Genomic DNA, 23,719 nt, shown 5'->3' with positions numbered 1-23,719 from the left:
TTGCTTTGTACAACTGTTCCTTAGCAGAGCCATAAAAGCCAGGAAACAGTGTGTAAAAATTGATTTTTTTTCCTGCTGCTTCTCTTATTTAATTCTTCTCTTCAGGTGACAGAGGTGGCACAGTTCCTATGAGCCAAAACAACAATTTCTCCTATTCAAAGTGGTGGGAAGTTATAACAACAAAATCAAAATCTGACAAAGAAATAACAAAAGATCATTTTATGCACAAAAAAACTCCATACAGTTGGTACATGAGTTACTGTCATCTAACAAGAACTCATTTATGTGACAGACCATCACCTACTCTGAATGAATAGAAATTTCTTCCTATGTAATGAAATGTTTTCTGTATTTCTGTACTTTATATATAATTCAATGTTTTTATTGATTGCTGTTTACAATGTTCAATATAAAATTTTAAAAAAGACATTTTACTATGCTACACAAAAATCTCTCTCCACACAGCATTCGTTATCCGTGTACAAAAGTGCTTTGCAAGAGCAAGAGAGAAGAAAAAAAGTTCATCAAGGGATGTGTCGTTCTTCAATCATTCACTCAGCAATTTTTCTAACAGCAGAAGTAAATGCTGGAATGGTAGAGAGATGTGGTTCCTGTAACTTCTTGTGTTTCCCAGTGCTGCTCAGAGGCTCAAAATAGCACTGCTATTAGAGTAGAATAAAATACTTTACCAGTGTTGCAGACACACACACAGTCATGTTGGTATTAGCCAAACAGTGAAACCTTTGAAAATCAACATGTTAGCTCTTCCTTTCTTTGTCCTTGCTTTTTGGCAAACAGCATGGGTGATGGCACAGGGGCAAACACTAAGCCAGACCAGGAGCAGAGAGACCAGCACTTTCAACACTGCTCCCACGGTCCTTCTTGCAGATAGCTACACACCAAAACTGTGAGATGCTACTGGTGACCTGGAACCCTATCTATGCAGGGATCTCCATTACTGCTACTGCCAGATCTAATTCAGAGGTAGAAGTGGTGATAGACTTTAGAGGTGGATGTGAAAAACACATTGCTGCACCTTGAATATTGGGATTTACTGAACCATCTGTCATGTTGTCTGCTATTTAAATTATACATATATATATATAGGTTTGGGGGATTTTTTTAATATGCAAGTGTTAACCTAGAAATTTTTACTTCTATTGAGCATAATCTAGCATTAGCACATGTGTTCCAAACATCCGACTGGAAAAGGTGTGTGTTAGTTTTAACTTCAATACCATAAAGAAAAAGATTTCATGGTGCAGAAGCCATCAGGGTCACGCAGGGAATTCTCATTTCTTCTGGAGCTGAAGCTGTAAGCTCTCCTGGGACCAGGCCTGACATGCATCATCAGTTACAATTAAATGTTCTAATTTTTTAAAATAAAAAGTTTCTTTCCCAAACATCTTTGGGGACCATGGGCTATGTCAGCTTTATCATGTTTGAAATGGAAATTGATCAATATAACACTAAAAGTGCCAAGTCACAGTATCACCACTGCACTTAACAGCAGCGGTTTGCAATATTTTTAATGAGGACATATAATCTAACACCTTAAGATTTAGTTTAGCATGGTGTCCCTGCAGAGCTTTGCTGGAAGGCTGGGTGAAAGGGGACAGGAGAAATGAAGCAATTTTGCTATAGTTTTAATTTCAGATGATTTGCAATTTGCTATAGTTTTAATTTCAGATAATAAGCTCCTTATCAAAGACATTGCAGTTGCAGATGAAATGACAGATTAGCATGATCTGTGTACTTGAATTACTAGCTCTCAGTGCATAAATTCATTCATGACTTTAACCCACAGCCGTATCCCTACAGACCCCCACCATCACGAACTCAAGCAAAACATCCTCCACATAGTACCAGTGACAGTTTCACATCTGTTTGCCACTAGGCCACTTTACAATAGTGAAGAAATTGGGGTTTTCCCTTTGTTTCGACCTCCTATGTGGTTAATGTAAAATGTGGAAAATTTGGGTGTGGTTTTTTTTAATACTATATAGCAATAAATCAGGAGTAAAACACACTGAAGACCTCTTCAACATAATTCTCTGGAAGGACATACAAAAACGTAAACAAAGTTTTCACTTTAATTATTTCTACAGCAAATTGCCCACCTCTCATTTAGGATTTTCACTAACACTGCACTACTGACTTTGTTTTACTGTCCATTCTTTTTCCTTATTCACTGTGCACTTTGGGAAAGGCTTCTCATTTGCTTGGGTTTGATTCCTTGTGATGTCCTCAGAATGAGATAGGATTTGTCCATGTTGATGAGAGATAAGATTTCATTTAATCTTAGAAGGTTATAGTTTCATTTGACTTCAGGCAAATGCATGTCTACAAGTGTATTTATTATTGTTGAACCACTATAAAGGGTGTTCTTCCTTCTTTTTATGCTCCACTGTGTCCATGTTAGACCCTAAACAGTCTTTGAAAGTTTAGTATCACTCTCAGGATGCTAAAAACTGTAATTAACAAAACATTCATATAGTTTATGAATGGGGTTTTTTTATTTATTATGTAAATACCTCTCTGACTGATGCAAACATCTGTTCATAAATGCAGAAGTATACACATATACCCATTTTCCATGGTGTCTGAAGGTCTAGTGAACAGATTTTCCTGGATTTTTTTCAGTTAATTGGTTGTAGGGTTTCTTTAACTAGATTTTAGACTGTCCTGGGTTCAGCTGTAACAGTTATTTTTCTCCTTCTTAGTAGCTGGTGCAGCGCTGTGTTTTTTACCTTAGTCTGAAAACAACACTGATAACACACCGACGTTTTCAGTTGTTGCTAAGTAATGCTTACCCCGAACAAGGACTTTTCAATCTCATGCTCTGCCAGTGACAAGGGGCACAAGAAGCCGGGAGGAAGCAGAGACCAGAAACCTGACCCAAACTAGCCAAAGGGGTATTTCATACCACAGCGCATCATGCCCAGTATATAAACTGGGGGGAGTCATCTGGAAGGCCCAGATTGCTGCTCGGGTCAGGGTGAGTATTGGTTGGCGGGTGGTGAGCAATTGTATTGTGCATCACTTGTGTTTATTGGGTTTTTCCCCTTTTCCCTTTTAGTTTTATATTCTCTCCCCTTGTTACTTCTCTTATCATTATTATTTTTATTAGTGGTAGTAGTTTTTTATGGTACCTTAGTTACTGGACTGTTCTTATCTCAACCCTTGGGATTTACATTCTTTCGATTCTCCTCCCCATCCTGCCCAGAGGAGACGGGAAAGGCTGGGGGGGATGAGTGAATGGCTGCATGTTGCTGAGTTACTGCATGGGCTTAAACCATAACAAGACAAATAAATCAGGGATAAGACCAACTGGATGCCCATTTCTCAAACAAAGTTAAAAAAAAAAAAAAAAGAGATAAAGGATGTACGAATAATGTCTATTTTACAAGGAAAATACACATGGGAAATAAATTAACCCAACAGATGTATTGTGAATGAATGGAAAATCCCCTTGCTAAAAAAAACCACTGCAGAGGTCAGGTTTGGAACTGTTCTCTGTATTCAACAGCAGCTTTTTAACAACAAAGTATATCAAATTTCAACAGTTTATCTTGAAACCAGTTGTATTGGTGGTCACTCTTTATAAATACTCATCTCTCTTAAGAAACTGACACTACCGCTTGGGCACGCTTCCTTTTCCCCTCAGTAGATTCAGTTCACAGTTTGCTTTCTTCTGAGGTGTATTGAAGAACATGATCCCAACAGCCACAATAATCCACATACAGCCCAGCCATCTAACACATACAAGAAGGAACAGTTTCCAGTCCCCAAATATCTGGATTCTTTGCTCTTAAGCCATTCTCCCAGGAGTAAAGTAAAAGCCGACTCCCACATTAAAGAATTACCGCAGCTTTGTGCCTCCTCTCAACTCTGACCCAGAACATGGGTTGTTTCCAGCAACTTGTACAAACTGCCTCAGGATGCAGAAGATGCAAATCTAATAGTCTAATAAAGAACTTGTATGCCCTCTTTATGATGAAAGTAGACAAGAAGAATCACCACTCTCTAGTCATTCTGATGTTTTCAGAAAGACTTGTCTAGAAATGACCCTCTCTATAGCTTCGCAAATGGAATTAATGTATTATGCATGGACAATAGCTCATTAAAAAAGAAATTGAAAAGCCAGTGATCTGCTTAAGTTCTATCACCTTATGCTCAGAAACTTCCAAAGTTGTCGAATTCCTATTCATATATTCTATGTTCTTTTTTTAATTGACAAGCAAGGCCTGACCTTAAAAAAGCAATAACTAGGGGACAGTTTCAGTGCATGCTGTGTTATATATAAACATTTAGTGTCAAACAATATGGGCTAAATTAAGAGTAAATAAAAACCATGAGACTGCCTATCCAAAACATTCTGTTGACCTCTCTTGTTTACAAAGGAAAAATCAAAAATGTCATGATCTTTGCACGTATACATGAAAAGCCAGAAATTACAAGGCAGTGTATATTGCTATCTCTCAGACTGAGGGACAGAAAAGAAGTTGCTTCTTCCATTCACTCTTATTAATCTCAAAATAAAACAAGAGATAATGCAAAACAAGCCAAATAACATACAGCAGTTGCTATTCCATATGTATAATTCAGAAGCTGGATTTTATTTCTGTAAGCTTAACTAAAAAGGTATTCCACAGTTTCATTTTAAAGAAAAATAGATTAACCAGTTCACTTAGAATGTCATGAAGCTACAGTACTGATTCCTCTACACATTCTACCTAAAAACCAGTTTCCCCTTCCACTACTTTTCACTAAATTGAAATACGCTTTTTAGCTGCACCACTTTAAAGGCCTCTAAAGAGTTTCTATGTATATCCAGATTCATATATGGATCTATATGGCTATGTGTTTAAATGCAATAATCTAGTTATGCACAATATTGCCACTTTCACCAGATGCTTACTTTTTTAGCCAAATTTATAAAGTGCTTCATGTCAATTTGGGTTTAGATGAAATAGAATTTGTAAACTTGAGGGTTTTTATTTTAAATGTCGACATACCTTCAATTCCTTGGGAAAGCTAAGAAATTAATTTGCAGGAGGGGAAAAAAGCTGATAATGAATTAATTTCGAAAGTATGCTCTGAAGATCAGATTTAACAAATAGAATGTTGATATTAAATATATTTGGGAAGTTAAGGAAAGCAGAAACAATGGGGTACAGGCAACTTCGCAAGGATCTTATATTTAGATCTTGAAATTAATAATATCTTATAAACCACCAGGAGTACTCATTTAAGTGTTGGGTATATGCTTTCAGACGGCCAAAACTCTAAAATGCTGCAAGTGGCTGTTTGTACACTTAGAAACTTACATCTGCAGTGCTGAAATGAAGAAAGGAGGCCAGGGGATAAGGAATCCATTCCGCTTTCTCAGGCTAACTAAACGTCTCCCTCCTCCCCCTCCTTTCTTCTTTACTTTGACAAGCATGGAGAAGAGCAGTGATTTAAGGTCAGAAGCACAAAAACAATGCCCCAAACCCATGGCAAGCGGCTGTGCCTTCATGTGCTGCCAGCCAGCCACTTGTCCCCTCTGTTAGTCCTTACCCAAACCACTGCCTGCCTCTGTATTTAACAGTGCAGACAGGGAACCCTGCAAGGCTCCCAGCAAAGCATCCATCACCTCATCCCACCTGCCAACTCATTTCAGACCTTGGCCAGAATCCCTCCTCCAGTCTTTGGGGAAAGGCCCAAATAGGTACCAGACAGGTGGCTTGTAGCAGCTTGTTTTCCTTTTATCTAAAGTTTACAGCAGAACAGTCATCTTTGGCTCCTTGCAGTCTTACGGGTCTTTCGCACACTGAACAGATTTCCGTCATGCTCCATCTTATGGTTTTAGCTTTTATCCAGATTTCTTTTACTTCATGTGCTCATCAGGCAATGCTTTTAAGTTGGACATCTCTATACAGGAGCTGAAGAGCTCATTTATAGAGACAATAAAACTGGGTGGTAGCAAAGAATGATCATCGCTTTTCGGTCAGGCTATGAAACAAAACCAGGCTAAGTGACATCTGTTTCAGCCCCAAATTTACTCTTAACTTAAGAAATAAGCCCAGAAGGTGACTAGGTGATCCTGGTTTGAAATCCTGTATTCACTAGAGCTGAATTTCCCCACTAATGAAAGCTCACCACTTCCTCCCCAGTCATACTCCTCCTTTATACAGATTAGTTCCACATATGGCTCTGCATTTTCTTCTGAGACTATTTTGCCTGGTTGTCTTTCCTTGTCTTCTTGTGTGACTTGTATTCATTGCGAGTCTTAAAAATACAACAAATACAGCAAAAAAGGCTGAAATAATGACTATTTAAACCGTGCAGGCTCATGTCAGAACACTCTAGGGAAGGCACAGACTGCAACCTGGACTGTACTTCAAATTTCTTTTTCTTCCTAGCAACACATTCAGCCAAAATCCAAACATGCTTTGCACCAATACACAACCTTGACAATACGAAAACAAGACAGACAAATATTTGAATCTGCAGAAACTCTTGAACCACAAGCGTATCCGTAAATGCACAGTTGTGTGTTACAACTAAATAGATGAAAGAAGGTAAAAATGCAGATCCTTTTCCAGTGAAAATATATGTTTCTAAACTTAAAATAAAATCACTAAGCCTGAATATCCAACTTTTTCTTCTTTTACTTTTTTCTTTTTTCCTTTTTTCTTTTTTTTTTTTATTTAAACTTTCTCTCTCAATCCCAGAGTTTTTCGCCCTGAAACTGCAAGAACACACACACCAAAAAAAAAAAAAAAAAAAAAAAAAAAAAAGAAAAGACATTGAGATAAGCATTTAAATACGGGAATTTGCAAAGTACACATTCATTTGGATGAATGGCAGAAGAAAAGTCAGCCATTTGTTAGAACTTCAATTATTCCATACGATATTCTTGAGAACTTTGTTTTCAGTGCAGCCTTCATCATCTCTCAGAGGGAGGTGCTGTACACTGTGTTTACTGAAGTGAAAAGACAAACAACTTGTGCACGTTCTACCATTCCTTTATCAATACTAGGGACTCATTCATCCAGACCCTCCTTGGCACTCCCAGTTCATGATACAGAACCATGTCGCCTCACCTATGGATCAGACATTGCTCACCCAGACATTGCTCACCTATCACACAGAGCGATGTGACAGCACAACACTGGGAGAAAAATACACATTCTTCCTACACTGCTGATGGAGAACAAAGATTGAGAGTGATCAACAGAATTGCTCAGCCTCTGAGCAGAAGGGGTAAAACAGCCATCAGCTCCGAGCTATCTCTAATATCTTGCACTAATGATCTGTCTCTTTTGGAGGATAGAGAGGAAATTTGATAGATGAGCTTCGACGAATGACTCGGAGCAAAAAGAGATAAAACAACAAAAGAGATGGAGAAAATCACACCTTCACTTTGGATTTGTTGGTTTTGGTTTTGGCTTTTTTCCTGCTTCTTAACACATTTGGTCAAGACTGACTTTTGGATGTAAACAGTTGAATCCTGTCCGTGTGCACAGTGCTCAGCAAACGTATTAGCTCAGCATCAAGTGATGGACATCGGCTGTTACCTCTTTGTGCACTAGGCAAGGATTTTTCACTTTGGGTCTCTCATTCCCAACCTGCTGCTGATGCTAAGAAATCCTGTATTTGTTTTCACATTTTGAAAGTCAGGAATTTTGAGTTCTTTCACAGAGATGTTTTTTTTTATTGCACAAAAATTTCACTAGCTGCACTGCTGAAGAAAGTCAGACTCTCCTTCATGGTATCCAGTGAAAGCACAAGAGGAAATAGGCATATAAAGAAATACAAGTTATACTATTGAAACATAAGAAACATCTTTCTTAGTATCAGGGTGATCAAACACTAGAAGAGGTTGCCCAGAAAGGTGGTGCAGCCTCTGTCCTTGGAGATACATGTACTCAAAACCCAACTGGACACAGACCTGAGAAACCTGCTCTTGTTGACCCTGCTTTGACCAGAAAGGTTGGACTAGATGCCCTCCAGGGGTACCTTCTAACCTCAGCTGTTCTGTGATTCCATGAAAGTCATGAATTTTACACACTACCCAGGACAAAAATAACATATACAATGTTTATTTTATATTGTGTTCTGTTTGGGCATCCTCTAAACTATTTCATCATCACATGATGACCTGCCAGCAGCAAGTTACTATTATAAAGAAAGAAACTGATGCATGCAAATTTGGGGGGTTAAATTTTCATTAATCTATCTCCTATAACAACATTTTCTGCATTAAAACACTCTGTTTCATCACCTATGGATAACTCACTCTCATTCTCCTTTCCTCTCAGTCTACATGAAATCACATCTGAAATGACAAAAATCGTGACTGTCTCACTGAAAAGAGAAAAGCCCTGCTTCAATAAACTTGGATGAAGAAATACTCATGGCCATTGCATCCTTCAGAACTTTTGTTTAAAACACTGCACTTTTATTTCGAAAGCAGAAAGCTGCATTCATTATGTAGGAGGGTTTAAAACCTATCACGACAAAGTTGCCAGGCTCTTTGCATTTACCATGTACTTCTCCTTAGCTGATTCTGTTGTATTACAGCACTTTAACAACATTGTTCATCTGGTACATGCTACCTCCCTTCTGCAGGAGTACAAACCAGAGATTCCCAAGAAACATTAGCAACACTTCAGTCTCTTGTTCCCAGAATGATGCTCAGTCTTTTAGTCCAGTCTTCCCTCGTCAATTTAATTGATTTACACTGTGCAATTCAGACTCCCTGGCTGTAAAATGACACTAACACACACAGTTCTAATACAGGCTCCTACAATCCTCTGAATTATAATCTGCTGAAATACCATGCCATGGTGACAGTGGCAAAGCAAACTTCACTAAACTGTGTTTAAAAAGGCTCAAATCTAAATTAAACTAATTTTCACTTTAAATCTGATTTTGACACTGACACACCATTATTGTTGAAGCTTTTCATATAACGCACGTGTACTTTTCTCCTATCTAGACATATTTCATTAGAGAAATTTTTTTTTTATTCTGTTTACAAAGAGGATTAGAAAGCATTGCATCTTTCACATGAATATAAAAACCTACAATCCAGCAATCTGAAAATTTGTATTCATCAGTCTCCACCCATAGGAACAGCAAAGTACCTGCAAGAAGAGATTTGTGCTTTACAGGTAACGGATTTGACACTAGATGAGACTTAGATCACTCCTATGCAGTTTCAAATTCTCCCTCTGCACTTTACAGAGCCTAAAAAGACTAGGTTTCCAAGTAGGAAGAAAGCACATCCTAAGAATAGTTATTCCTACAAGGCATGGCTATTTTCAACCTGAAAATACATATATGGGTGAACCTATTTAAGAACAGAGTAAGAAACCCTGGCTGCTGACTAAATGGAAAAGGCAAAAAGAGAAGGAAAAAAAAACTTAGAAATGATGTGCCAAGTACACTCAGCTACGTGTTTGCTGTTGCTGATCCACCCCGCAGAGCACGTTGCATGCCATTTGCTTTGCTCCAGGTGGGTGAACCCAGGAGTGAGAGGCACAGAAGTCCATGCACAATCTTTTCTCCCTTCCATTGCTCTCTCCACAGCTCTCGTTCTTACTGTACCTTGTCACTTTATTCTGCTGTACCAATGCTGTTATCTCTTATGCAACAATATATGAATCAAATTCAGAGAAGTCACAATGGAAAGTTTTTCATAAGCCAGTTAGCCATGCCATATTCTCATATTAAGCAACGCAGGTTAACTAGATACGCTTTGTGTCTTTCAGAGAAGCATGATCAAAGCAGATAACTAATTTGTAATGATATACAATTCATCACCACAAATGGAGATGCAAAATTAAAAAAAACCACACTGAAAATACATGGGATAACTAATTTACAGTTATTATAAGATGCAACATATCTGGCGGTTGCATTTACGTTCTTCCAATACAGTAACACAAACATCTAAGGGAAAAGAAAGGTAATTTTCATTAATGCAGCTCACACCTATTAAGGGCAGCTAGTTACGCCAATAGGCTTTGGTACTATTATTAAAAATGTGATTCAAATTAACAGTTATTCAGAAAACAAGACTATCAAAAAAACATTTTACTGCAGTGGAAGAAAAGCACACACGATATTCTTCAGCTGCATACAATCTGTTCAGCTGTACGGTTCAACACAATTCAAACAAAATTACAGCTTGTAAATCAGGTATTACTGGAGGCCTTTGAGAAGGTATTTTTACTAAGAGATTTCTCCTTGTTTCATTAGAATGGCTCAAGGAAGCAAGAGAGGATTAAGTCAAGCCATGAGTCGCCAGGTAATACAGATATGTCTCTTACACACACAAAAGAATCTGAAAGTGATTTTAATATTCAGTCTAAGAAAAATGCCAATAAGTGAATTTACCTACTAAAGCTGTTGATAATCATGAGCTAATTTTGTGAATACTTGCACAGATGAGGAGACCTAATCATTTGGTTGAGACTACTCATGGGAAGGACACAGAAGGACGAGGCCGGGAATTACCTAGCTGAAAACAGTTAACAACACTACGATAACTTCTAAATAATTAATAATAAGTACTTTGGGACACAGAACATCTGGTTTCAAAATGCTCTTACAGGTGAATAACACGGAAACCAGAAATGATCGAGATTTCAATTCTGAGGAAACAGAGTATACTGTGATATCCTGACAGTAGATATGACGTTTCTTTATGATGAGATGATATGAAAGATGGATGAGAGAGCACATCCAGTTTAGTGCAAGGGTTTCATATCAAAACATCCTACTTACTGTAGTAGAAATGCATTCAAGCTCAACACACTTTCAAATCCTTGCAGGACCTACTCAGGCCCCTTCAAACCAAACTCTATCTTTCTCTGGTCATTCTCTTCTTTTCCTCATGTCCTGCTTCATCTACCCTAATAACTATAGGTAGCACTACAGTTTCTTCAACAGGATCCTTCAAACATCCCACATTTTTTCCCCTCCCCAGTGCCCTTTTCCCTTTCTGTTTGCCCAGAAGTACTGGCATATGTCCTGGCTCCTCACAGCCTTTGGTACATGGCAGCACTCCCACCCCTTCATTTCATCTCAAGCTGGGCATCTGGCCATTTTCCTGCCATTCCAAATTCTTCTTACCCAAAATGAAACAAACACCAATAAGGAGTCTTCTCTCGCTTGCCCCCGAGAAATAAATCCCTTCTGCCAGATACATGCAGTTTCCCTTTGTGAAATCCTCCAAAAATTGGACAGGGTTTCTACCTGTCAGTTATTTCTCTTTAGAGGTGACGAGCTGAAAGCAATGTCACTTCTTAGAGTCAGTAGGTGGATGAAGCTTTTGGCAACACTCCCAGAAACCCTTTTCTTGTTTCTGTAAGATACTGCTGGGGCAAAGTTGCTAATCTACAACTGTGCTGCAAATCTCAGCCCAAGAACATATGTTCTTGTGCTGTCAAGAAAGAGAACTGCAGTGAAAACATTACATAGTGCCAACCGCCCACAAAGATATATGGGTGCTTAAGCCCAATGCGCTGAGCAGAAAATTAAGATTGTTCTCATTGCTTTGCTTGAAACGTCTGTGTCACCTATAATCAACGAAACAGTCTGGAACAAAGCACAGCCATCTCCTTTTGTTATCTGAGTGGCTGAAGAAAACAACCTAACATAAGAAAAGTAGTAAGGACTTGTTATAGTTCAAATAACCAAAACACATTTGTGAAAATGCAGTGTTAATACTTTGATAAACGACTGCTGACAGAGACTTCAAAAACGCACCTTTTAGAATACTACTACAAATGAAATTGTTGCTAATACTTTGAAAGGAGAGGAGAATTCTTAATATCCATTCCTAAGAGAAATAGGATTCACTATAAAATCTTGATTCACAAGAAGAAATCAAGATGCTGCAAACTTGAAAGTCTAGCACAAATGAACTTGAGATTAATTCATAACATATGTTGCACAAGCAATTATTACTTAATTCCAGTTATCTATAAAAAATAGTGCACTAAGTGATCTCCTCTATTCAAAGAACTGATATATAGAGTGTGCAAAAATGATAGAAGAATTTATCAGTATCTATCGTACTAACAAACCTATATAGATTCTTTTCTATCTCCTTGATTTAATGTTCTCTTGTGCCTTGCCTCCCATCGCTACATGAGATCACATGCATTTCCTTCCAGTTTGGTCACCATGCTTCAGTAGACATGAAATATTTTCACGAAAATGAAGAGTAAGTACGTGTTGAACAACTAATGATGCAAGAAGACTAGTGTGAAAGATTCGCTGCTGTTCAATTCTCTCCAATTTCTCCTAACTTCAGACACTCAAAGAAATCTGATTATGCTATGTATGGCCCTTCATATTTATGCTTGTGGAGTAATGAAGTGCAGTCTCATTAGGATTTCAGAAAAATTAACTGAAAATGTTAATACTTGAAATAGATTAGATTATAATTTTTACTCTCCAAATCAGAATACTATAAAAGACATTTTTCAAAACAACATGCACTTTTGTGCCACACCAGTACAAGTGACAGAAAATATACCATTACCTACCTGAAATCCTGATAAGCAGAGACCTAATGATACCATGTTAAACTGACACCTCTGTAAGAATGTGGACTTCAATGCCTAGAAGTACCGTGTGTTTATGGATGTTTTTGAAATGACCAAAAACCCACCGAAGATAGTTCAGTTCATTAGCAGCATGTAAAGACTTTTTTATCTGGGGCGTGAGTCCTGGCTGCAGAGTCTTAGTCTGTGTTAATACTACACAGAATTAATAACATTAAAGAGAAAAAATTAAATAGCTATAACAAACTGCATATTTTCCAACAGGAATTTGTGCTGTGCAGTCAGAATGGTAACCAAAACTGCAACTGTCTTTAAAAATTACTCATTTATATCGGAAAATATACATATGTTTTTCCTTTTGAGTCTGTCACAAGTTACCACCACAATTATGGGCAACGTCAGGGGCTGTACAAAAGGGAATGTTTCTTCCATTTCTTTTAAAAATGCACTGAGAGCTTCCTGCTGACTTCTCGAGCTAATAATGTAATTCATGAAGAAATACTGAAATCATATTTAAAGAATGAAGGAAAAAAAGACTCACTTTACATTTCACTGTTTTAGTTTTAAGAATGTTATCAAGGAGAGAGAGCATTTGCAATTTGTATTACTTGACTAGTTCCCCAGAAAGTAAAAACTGGCAATGCTGTGTCAGAAAGACAGACCAGACCAGCTGGCATGCAGATTATTCATGGACATTAGGTCTTCTATGGAAATCAGAAAAATCATTATAGGTATGGCCTTTTTGCATTCAAAGAAAACGTGTGACAGCATTTAGGCTCTGCTTTGCAGAGTAATGAGCAATCAGAGCTTCAACTACAGTTAATGGCACAAACCAAGTTTTTAGATCCCCTGCTGTGGAGTCTCCAAAGGGCAGGATACACGTGCAACTAAAAACACTCCTCTAATGATGATAGGGTTTGGTGGACAAGGTCAGAAAACACAAGTTTAAACCAGAAGCAGGTGAGAGAAGAATAAAATAACAATTCAAGATTCATGCAGATTTGTCATTTATTAGATAAGGAGGGGGAAAGAAATATACCTTTCTTTCATGAGCACTGGGTACACCAGGGGTGTTCTGCTTGAGAAAGCCTGCTGTTGTGGACCACCTTGTAGGGTTTTTCCGTGAAGGCTCTTCTGAAGAAAAATTTGTGTCACTTACAGAGGTTGAGAGGCCAATTAGTGCAGGGTCACTACTACGTCGGACATGAAGAGGCATATCTGAAAAATAAAACAGACAGTAAATAAACACTGGCTAGATTTAAAATGTTTTTCACATAGGAAAAATATTTTTTCAAGCTCTGGATGGGTGGTTTTGACCAAATGTGGTTTCACAGAGTAAGGAGTTACTGACCTCAGCATAGCTCCTCAAGGACAAGGTCTGTTTCCTCAAAACCACAGCCTTGCCACTTGGCTACACGAGCAGAAAATGAGGGCAAAACCTCAACTCTTTGAACCTAGCACAGATTGTTGGCTTCCCAAGTATAAATACAGCCTTGTTGCTATCTGTGGGTTGTGTTCAAGCATAAGCTTGAACAACCAAAAGGCTAAGGTGACTTACAGGTATTTTAAACAGCAAGCAGCCAAAGGCCTAAATTCAACAGCCTGATGAGAAAGTAAGGGCTGGACTAGGATGACTTGTCCACCATCACACTGCCACAGCTGCAGCATAGGCACTGCCAGCACAACATATAGCAAGAAGCTGCCCCTCTGCTGCAAAAGGCAGCCTCCTCGCCTTCTAAAATATACTCCCCATTTCTTCCTCAAAACTTACAAAAGTGACTGTTTCCTATTCTGCATTCTTACTTTGCCTCTTCCTGACAGCTGAAACAAGACCTGTGCTGATTTACCTTGATTCCCTTAGCCTTCCAGCTGGCATGACTGACAGGAGAAAAATATTTCATTAGAAACAAACAATGTAGCAGGCAGGTAGACTGATTGGAAAGAGATAGGGTTTTTTAATATATGTAGAGGTCAAATCCATTCTGGAAACTTTGATGGCACATTACAGTTAGTTTGTCTTGAAATACAACTTAATTTTTTCCAATTTCATTTATTATCCTACAACAAGTATCCGCACATCTATTGTCTCTTTGCCCAAACAGACTGCCTGCATTTGTGACCTCTTAGTACTCTCCCACTCAGCGTCAGAATGGAGGGGACGTGATTTATCAGTTGTATTTCTCTTTACTGCTGCACTGGGAACCTTGAATGCAAAGTGGAAAACAAAAAGGTGAAAACTATGGCACATAAGCAGCAGAATCAGTGGGAAAGGCACGATGGGCAACAGCTGAGAATGAAAACCAGGACTGTGTTATAACGCTTTGATGAAATGGTTCCCGAGGAAGCTGACGGTGCGTGTCTCGTAATACCAGCAGGAAAACACAATGAGAGGATTTTGTTAAATAACTGGTCTTAAGTTTTACAATATCTTTATGTTAATGCTAAGTATAATAATGTTAAAATAAAGATTCTTATTTTGCATGGCATTATAAAGACACTGAGAAATAGTAAGTCATGCCACGCAAAGAAAACGTGTGAGGCTTTTTTTTTTTTATCAACTAGGACTCGCGCTGCCAAGATATGCACAAGTGTTGACATGACCAAACACCAAAACAGTCATTCTATTTGATGTTCATTCTGGTGAACAAAAATAACAAAGAATTAATGAATGTTTTTCCACCACACTTGCAGTATTTCTCTTTCCTTTGAAAAAAAATACATTTTTTTTCATTTTCATACCAAAGATATTCACAAGAGTTAATTTCCAGCAAATAAAATGTTTTCTTTTATAAATTATGTGTACACATATTTATACACATACATATGTATATACACGTGTGTATAACGGAACTAGAAGTAATTAAAAGAATATTTTGGGAAAGATCACTTTAATTATGCAGAAAAGTATTTATGGTCTGAGTCAACTCTACTGAGATTTTAATTACTCAGTATATACTCATAAATGCATAATAGAGGGTTTTTCTTTGATTGCCTTGTCTTCAACTACTTCAAGTTTCATGAAGCAGCTGAAGGTAAAGCCTCCCATTTCCCCCTAGATGGCAAACATAATAACAGTGCACTATCAAATCGCAAGAGATCTCTGTAACAAAGGTTGCACAGCTGCAGTCCCAGCACCGGCCCCACGGCATGTAATGAAGTGACCCATTAACAGCAGTGTCTGTGCTGCTGGTGTAGCCCCTAACATACACTCTCACTTATTAGATTAGCCTGAGCAAGAAAGTGGCTCTGTAGTATGTAGTGCCACTTAAGAAAAGTACCAATCTATATTTGTTCCAAGCAGCAGCCCATGCATATTATCCTGTTTGCTTCAGCTACCCACCCTACAACAGAGAATTACAATTTTCAAACATGAGTTCACTTGCTCCTTATGCTCGTGTATCTATATATAAGCATGGCGATAGCAAAATGTTCTTGTAGCTTTACACTTCTTCAAATTGCCTGACAAACAAAAGTTCAGTTGGGTGAACTTCTGTACAAGAGAAGCCAAATTGCCTACAAAGAAAGAAAGGAAGAAACTGGAACACAGGTCTGCACTTCTGGAGAGAAGCAAGCAATCATCACTGCCTTGCCTTTTGCTTTGGAGTGAAAACCTGATAATTTGCACCATGGTAAGTAGCAAAGAGTTTTCACAATACAGGAAGTTAATTATGCAATGGAATTCCCAAATATTAATACGCTCCAGAGAAAACATTAAAATGAGAAGTTTCTCTACAAAATCTGTTCACTGATGAGTCACTTTTAATATGTCCCAGTTCATTTTAATAAGGTTTGTTATTGAAACATTGTCAGACATTTACTGAACGTCTCTCCAAACCTTAAAAAGAAAAGTATTTTGTCAATATAAAGATACGTGATTAATTCTGATCTCTCCATCTCTATATGAAAATGGTTTCACAGATAAGTGATATGTATTACTAAACAAACCTCACAATAAAGAGAATTATAAAAGACAATAATTTGGGTGTGTTGAATCTATGTATTTTCCAGTTAAACTAGAAATTTAAACATATGGTAATTATTTTTCTTATTGCTGGAATAGGACAAGCTCATGGAGCTAACTCTAGTGTACACTGCTTGGCAGTGGTCAATACTACTCCACGTATTAAATCTTATTCACACTGTGTTAACCACAAATTGTAAATACAATCTCCTGCATCCCTTTAATTCTATTCTTAGAAACTATTCTAACTAGGTTTTGATATTCTCCATTAAAACAACAACATAAAAGAATTCACTGAAGAGATTTTTCTAATATATTGTTGGTTACAATCTTCTGGTTTACCTGAATTTATAGATTTGAAGAGGATATACTTTGAAATATTAGAAGGAGAATCAAAGGAAAGGAACTTAATAATTAAACCGCAAGATGAAGTACGCATGGGACCAATGCAATGTCACTGATTCCAGAATGATGGCTGATACCGTTTGAAGTCTGTGGTTTCTTTGAAGAGTGGATAAAACAGCAATGAACTCTAATCACAAGGCTTCAAATTCTCTGTGGCACTAATGCACTGTAAATATTGATTTGCTTCTGCAGCTAAGGTGCCTTTTAAATAAGCACTTGAAACGGTAAATCTAATAATGAATTACAGGAAGTTTTAAAAGTCTAAGAATTAAGGAAAAATTAAATTAAAAATCATGAAAGTTACCACTAGCTCAGTTTTTGAGCCGCATTCAAGGACCTAAGGTATTCAACCACAAGCCCAACACTGTAACTTCAGGAAGAATTATGTGTGACAGAGAATCCCATTAAGTTATGTATATAGCCACAGTTCTGCTAGAAAATGTTTATTTGTAGGATAAATCCAAGCTGGATAACAAAATGTTCACATTCATAATCATGAAACTCTGACTGGAAGTCTCATTTTATTAAAAGCAACAGCAGTTTCACTATAAATTATAAAAACAGCCAATACACATTTTATAACCATCTTTAAATGTTAAGAACACAGAGTTGTACCTTCCCTTCCTGCCAGCAATTCCATTTTTATTTTAAAAGGGTCATCACCTTCTCTGATTTTCAAATACCCTCACGAGCAAAAGCATTTGAGGATCTGGCAAATTTCATCCATAAAGCTGAATATGTCATCTCATATGCAGGCATTCAGCACAAAAGCTTGTGCTCTCTCGCAGCAGAGCTAATATATACCTTCCCATACCAATTTCTTCCCACATGGCAGCTTGGAAGGCTTGACTAGAAAAATACATACCTGTATTTAAAAAGCATAGCCAAGAAAATTTTATTCTATTAAAATTTCAACTGATGCTTCAGCTCCTCAGTGCCACTGGCAGCTCGCACCATTTGTTGTGCAGTAAGTTTAAGGCACCTCACACAATCAGGCCCATGACTGGTGAGTAGACCTGAACAGGACTTCTTTTTTCTCTCCATGCTCTATAGCATATTCTCTGAGAAAATGGTGATTCAGTAAAACAAAAAAAAATCTGTGGCAAAGACTAGCTTTCAACAAGGAAGCTGCTCAGATTAGACAGAGTTCCTGAAAGAGAACACACAGATATGTATGTACATGGGAGTGTGTTGTATTCAAATGACACAACTAGATCCTACCTCAGCATCAAGAAACCAGTCCAGGGGCAGGAGAGAAAGACTCCACAGTTTTACTGCCTGTGCCTCCCATCCAGCTCATCATACCACTCAAATTCTTGTCTAGAGTCCAAGAGAAAGGATGAATCAGGGTCATAATTTCTCCGGATGCAGGAAAGCAGGACTGCTTCTTTCAGCTTGAAGTACTTGAAACTACAGGTTAAGACTTTGTCTATATTTAACTGAAATCTCTCTTAAAAAATATTTAGACTAGCCTTGAGTTTCATGCTCCAGCACAGCTCCCTAAGCTCTGGTTCTAATTTCGGTAGGTTCAGTTCAGCTTCTTGTTCCACTCAGTTAGACACAGCGAGAGCCAAACATCCCTATGACCTTCGAAAACTCCAATCCCTCAAATCCCCTTTCATTCTTGCAAACCTCTAGAGACAAGATGATGGTAACTTCCAAAGACTCCCACTGAGACTGTTGTGAACTGGACCACAGATAGAAGAAAAGCAGTTGGAGACAAAAACCAGCTAATTGTGAACTTACCTAAAAACTCCACTAAACCCTAGCAGCAGCTAATATAAGCCAGAATTTCTCTACAATATTAACAAAACAGTAAGAATCAAATGTAGGAACCTCGAATTAGAAAAAATGTTAAAAACGTTAGTAGTTACGAGAGGTGAAGAAACTACTCCCCAGACAACTGTATCATCTGTCCTGCAGAAGCAACCGCAGGCGTGCTATATGGAGATGGCTGCTGGGAGGGATGTAAAAGAGTAGCACTGCAAAGCTACCACCAGCTGCAGATCTTTTCAGAAAAACATTTTTGGTCATGATGGCAAAAGAGAAAGATAAAATACACTACCAACTGTCTCTTCATGGCTCAGAGTAGTATTTTTCTCTCCCCTAGAATCTATTCCAGTTTTAACTGATGATTATTTATTAAAACAACTTGTAGCATTTCCCAAAGTAAATGATTATTTATTAAACCAACTTGTAGCATTTCCATTTACTTGGTCAAAATCTTCAGAATTGTCTTTTTCTAAATTTGTGTCATTTTCACTAAGTTTATCCTCCTGTACTAGTTATCTTCCTTTCACTTACAAAACTATCTTTTACTTTCATGTGTCACAGATGATCACAGCATTTCTCCCCTAAACAGTGCTACATAGCACATAACTTCACCTCTGCCTTCTTTATTCTCCATCAATGTTCATTTTTGTAAATATTATTCTGGTCTTAACTTGCTCAGAAAACACCCAGAACAGTGCAAGTCTTTTATGAAATACCCTCAGTGCTGTTTTACAAGGAGCATTCTCCCTCTCTTTCTTTGACACTGGTACATAGTCAAAAATAACCACATTTGGGTATTTTATCAACATGGTATCAATCCATAACGTTCACAGAAATCCTAAATTTTTTTCTATAGCTTCACTTCAGCATCTTTGTCTTGTTAATTGCAGTATATGTTCAGTTTAGATCAATATTCTTATACATTAGCTTCTATTTATTCAGACTGAATTAAACTGCTTTTTCCCAGTATGTTTATTACATTTCTATTGAGTTATTTATCTTTCCCCCATTCATCTTATTTTCCTTCCCTAGTTTATCAACATCTGGAAATTTAATTAACATACTATCTGCAGTACTGCTTCTCCCAGATTTAAACAGGAATCCTCATGACGCCCTGCTGGACAACAATGTCTAGCTAGATTAGGATTACTTCCAACTCTTAAGTTTTCTGCACTGATTTTCAAACCATACTGAAGGGTTTATGCTCACATTAATTTGGAATTTCCAACACGCATTTCTATCAAATGCTTTAACGTTTGCAAATATTACATCAATTGTGCACATTCACCTACAAATGCCAACTATCTAGAGTTCATGGCTCTCCTGTTCAGAATTACAAGAAAGCTGAAGATGGCATAGTTTAAATAATTAGCATTTCTCTGCTTGAAAATATATTTATGCTTTAAAACGTCAGCTTCTAAAATTAATATCTCCACATTCAGAACACTTGGTTAAATAACTAGACTGCCACCCCTCCTACAGAAAAAAAGAAAAAAAATTAACTTCACGCAATTCCAGATATTTATAATCACTTCATGTACAAACCCAACTGTTTTCAGTTATTCTTCCAGCTATTAATTTTCAAATAACAGCTTATGTACTTCCTCACAGACATATTTCCAATGTTATCAAATATTGTTCTCTGCTTTCTTATTTCTTTAGCTTTAAACCGGCACATTTATAAGCATTCCCACATTAAAATAATGACAAATCACGATTATTTTCTTTTCTTCATACCACTGCCTCATGCAGTTGGAGATCTTGCATGCAGGCAGCCACATCAGGAGCGGGGCAGAGGCCATACCACTGCACTAAGAATGCACATGTTCTAGCAGATGAATGAGACAGGTCATGGGACTTTTAGATTCTGCCTCCAAAATCTGACAGGTGTGCATATGTCCCTAACCATAACATAAATGTACAGAAAATACACTTGTCTACGTAAAACATACAAACAAAAACCGACTGCATGCTACAATACGTTTAAGAAATACATGACACTGAATTAGCATGCCTAATTCAGTGTCTATGATTAAAAACTCATAGAAAAGTTAAGATCATCTCTGGAAGAATGGACGACGGTGAAAAAAAAACCACAACCAAGCCACCAGAAAGTCACATTACAAACAAATCGAAAAAAATGTCCTTAGCTTCTTAGTATCATTTTCAGTCTTTTTTAATAGAATCTAAGTTTTCCATTTTCCCAACCATGACTGCTCAATGACTTTGAAATTCAGAAATAAGAAAACATCAACCTGCCACAGTTATACTTTAATAATGAGGTACTGTTAAATCCTTATCTTGAAAGGCCTTTAAAATAACAATCTTTCTTCTCTTTCTCTAACATTCTTTCTTCTTACTTTTCAATACTAAGATCCAGGAGGAAAAAGATGATTGCACCTTGAAACTCAATTTAGACAATGACTTTTAAAGCTAATTAGAGAAAGAGCTTTAAAACCAAAATTAAAATTTAATTACCTACACCCTCTTTGTCTTTCTCTGGGCTTTTTTTCTAAAATGCAAATACCTTTGTATGCCAAAAGAAAAGACAAAAATGTCAGATGTTACAAATGTTCTACTCATCTCTGTCAAAAAATTATATTCCAGTATGTTTTAATGAGCTGCAATCTCAGGTTTTTGGGGTACATTCTTCATGGATTTCCTTACAACATGCTGGATTACTTCTTTACCTATTTTCACACTACTGCTATAAATGTAGGAAAGATGCACTTCTAGTCCCTCAGATGTTTTTGGTTATTTGCAAAATTTGTTCCTTACTTCTTCAAACAGATGTACAACAGTAGAAGCATCATCAACTTACTGCTGCTGAAGTTTTTCTGCATACATCAAAGATCATGCCTTCCTAATAAGACTCTGATTGATATTTAGTTATAATGAAGAGAATTTTGCATCTTCATTCACAAGTCATTTTGCAGTGCTGGCAAATGTTTACAGTGACAGAAGTGAATTCCTAGCTGCTTTGAGTTGATAATCCTTCATTGATCTAAGACACAGGCAGGAAGCTGGTAGATATTTTTCTTCCCATGTCTTTGAAAAATCCCCTAAAACTGAATGGTAAAATTGCTCCTGTAGTGAACATAATGCAGTGATGTGAAAACTGCATATTGTTTAAGGTCTAAATGCTTTGGGTAGGCTCAGAAAGACTCACTTCAAGGAAGAAGTTTGCAACTTTTGCCTGGACAGAAGGGAACATATATAAATGCAACAATAGGATTTAGATTGCAACTTGAAGAGCTCAGTTAGAAAGAAGCAGGAATTATATAATGTGTATAATACATGTTACAGTTCTTTCATCAGAGAAGTTCAGCCAGACAAAACCTGCTGTGGTTGCCAATGTCATGACCCCCTTCTGGTCCCCAGGCCACCACTGTGCCTTTCTATGAGGAGGAAAAAGGGTAGGTAGCAGTGACATTTCTCCGCAGTACCAGAAATATCTGGTTTAAAACTACTTGTCAGTCTATATCCATTTCTGACTTACACTAGAATGAACTTTCTTTCAACATCTGTTGCCAACACAGCCTCGTACATCACTACATCACCTCACACGTGAGGTGGGAATTCCTATGTGGACCATATCCAGATGCTAAAGAGTTAAAAATGCTTAATTGTAATTCAGCAGGATTGCATGCAATTAGCAAGGGATTTGTTGTTACACAAGTCCTTACAAAACTGGTATGGGAATTACTCATCTTTCCTACTCTTACAAAATCCTAATGCTGCATCCGTTGGCTCTTGAATTATGACACTAATTGACTTTTCAAAAAGGAAATGGTCTGCATTGCCCAGAGGGCTGCAGAGCTTCCATGCTGCCCACCAGCATTGCCTCTGTGGCTCCTGCCCAATGAAGGAATACCTACCCACTGGCCGTTTCCTGGGCAAACAGCAAGGAAATTAAAACCCTATAGCATTTCTGCTGGGTCTTAGAAGTAGAAAAAAACCAAACTTCTAGATTAGTGAAGACATCACAATAGGATGAATAGTCCACTGTGTACACAGCGTATGGTAAATAATGGGTAGCAGCAGGGATGCTATTAGTATCTTAACTACGTGAACAGTGAACAAGTTACGTATCATGGTTGTTTACCTCATTTTTGTTTGAAACAATGAGGGAAGGGGTATTTATTTTCCAGTCATCAGATGAATACTCCACCTTTGAAAGTGTTTGGCTGTTAATCTGGCATGTGTCCACGTTTCTGTGGAGAACCTTCTCGTCATTGAGAAAGCACTGGGCACTTGGCCTCTGCTCTCTGCAGCTGGGGCCAGCACGGCCAGCTCCAGCCTCACTCCACTGCAGAGAAGCACAGGAATCATCAAAAATCCAGCTGGAGCTTTTCCTGAGGTATAAAAATGATTGCTTACATCCAGCTCACAGGCCACTGTGAGGATGGAGAAGGCAACGATTTTAGGTCATCAGCATCTGGAGATGGATCTGAATTTGTGTAGCCCAAAATCTACATAGCTTCATTACAGAAATTATTTAGACAGACTTTTAACTGAAGCTTAATAGCTATAATAACCAATAAAACTTGACTACACCACCACCCCTGGAGACATTGAAGGCCAGGCTGGATGTGGTTCTTGGGCAACCTGATCTAGTTGAAGATGTCCCTGCTTATTGTAGGGCGGTTGGACCAGATGAGCTTTGAAGATCCCTTCCAACCCAAACTATTCTTTGATTCTATGATTTAGAGTTTGGGGAAGGAGGGGTTTGTCAGAAATTATATGTGCATGCATTTTCATAGCTATATGCAGAAAATCCGAAGAAAAAAAGAACGTGTGGGAAGGAACAGCCTCTATGCACGCTATCAAGTTTAAGACATGGCAAAATAAAAAATACAAGTAACATCTCCAAGTTGTTAGTAATATAGACTGAACATAGTCCTCAACAACTATTAAAAAATACTAACAGCTTCTGCAATTTTAATGGCACTTGTTCTTGTTTCCATGACAGAAACATTTACTAGGATTATTAGAAACATGTTGATACATT

General features: G+C 37.7%; 1 protein-coding gene across 15 annotated transcripts in view; it reads right to left on the bottom strand.

Annotated features, from left to right (window-relative positions):
- The window catches only part of PARD3 (par-3 family cell polarity regulator), a 453,511-nt gene that overhangs the window by 258,589 nt on the left and 171,203 nt on the right, over positions 1-23,719 (bottom strand). For all 15 annotated transcript variants that reach the window (XM_030491258.1, XM_030491178.1, XM_030491241.1 and 12 more), the window contains exon 4: positions 13,609-13,787. In XM_030491258.1, the coding sequence (XP_030347118.1) occupies positions 13,609-13,787 (179 nt within the window). The remainder of the gene's footprint in view (positions 1-13,608; positions 13,788-23,719) is intronic.

This window comes from Strigops habroptila, chromosome 1 (assembly GCF_004027225.2).
Source record: "Strigops habroptila isolate Jane chromosome 1, bStrHab1.2.pri, whole genome shotgun sequence".
NCBI lineage: Eukaryota > Metazoa > Chordata > Aves > Psittaciformes > Psittacidae > Strigops > Strigops habroptila.
This window is presented reverse-complemented; position numbering and strand designations above follow the sequence as displayed.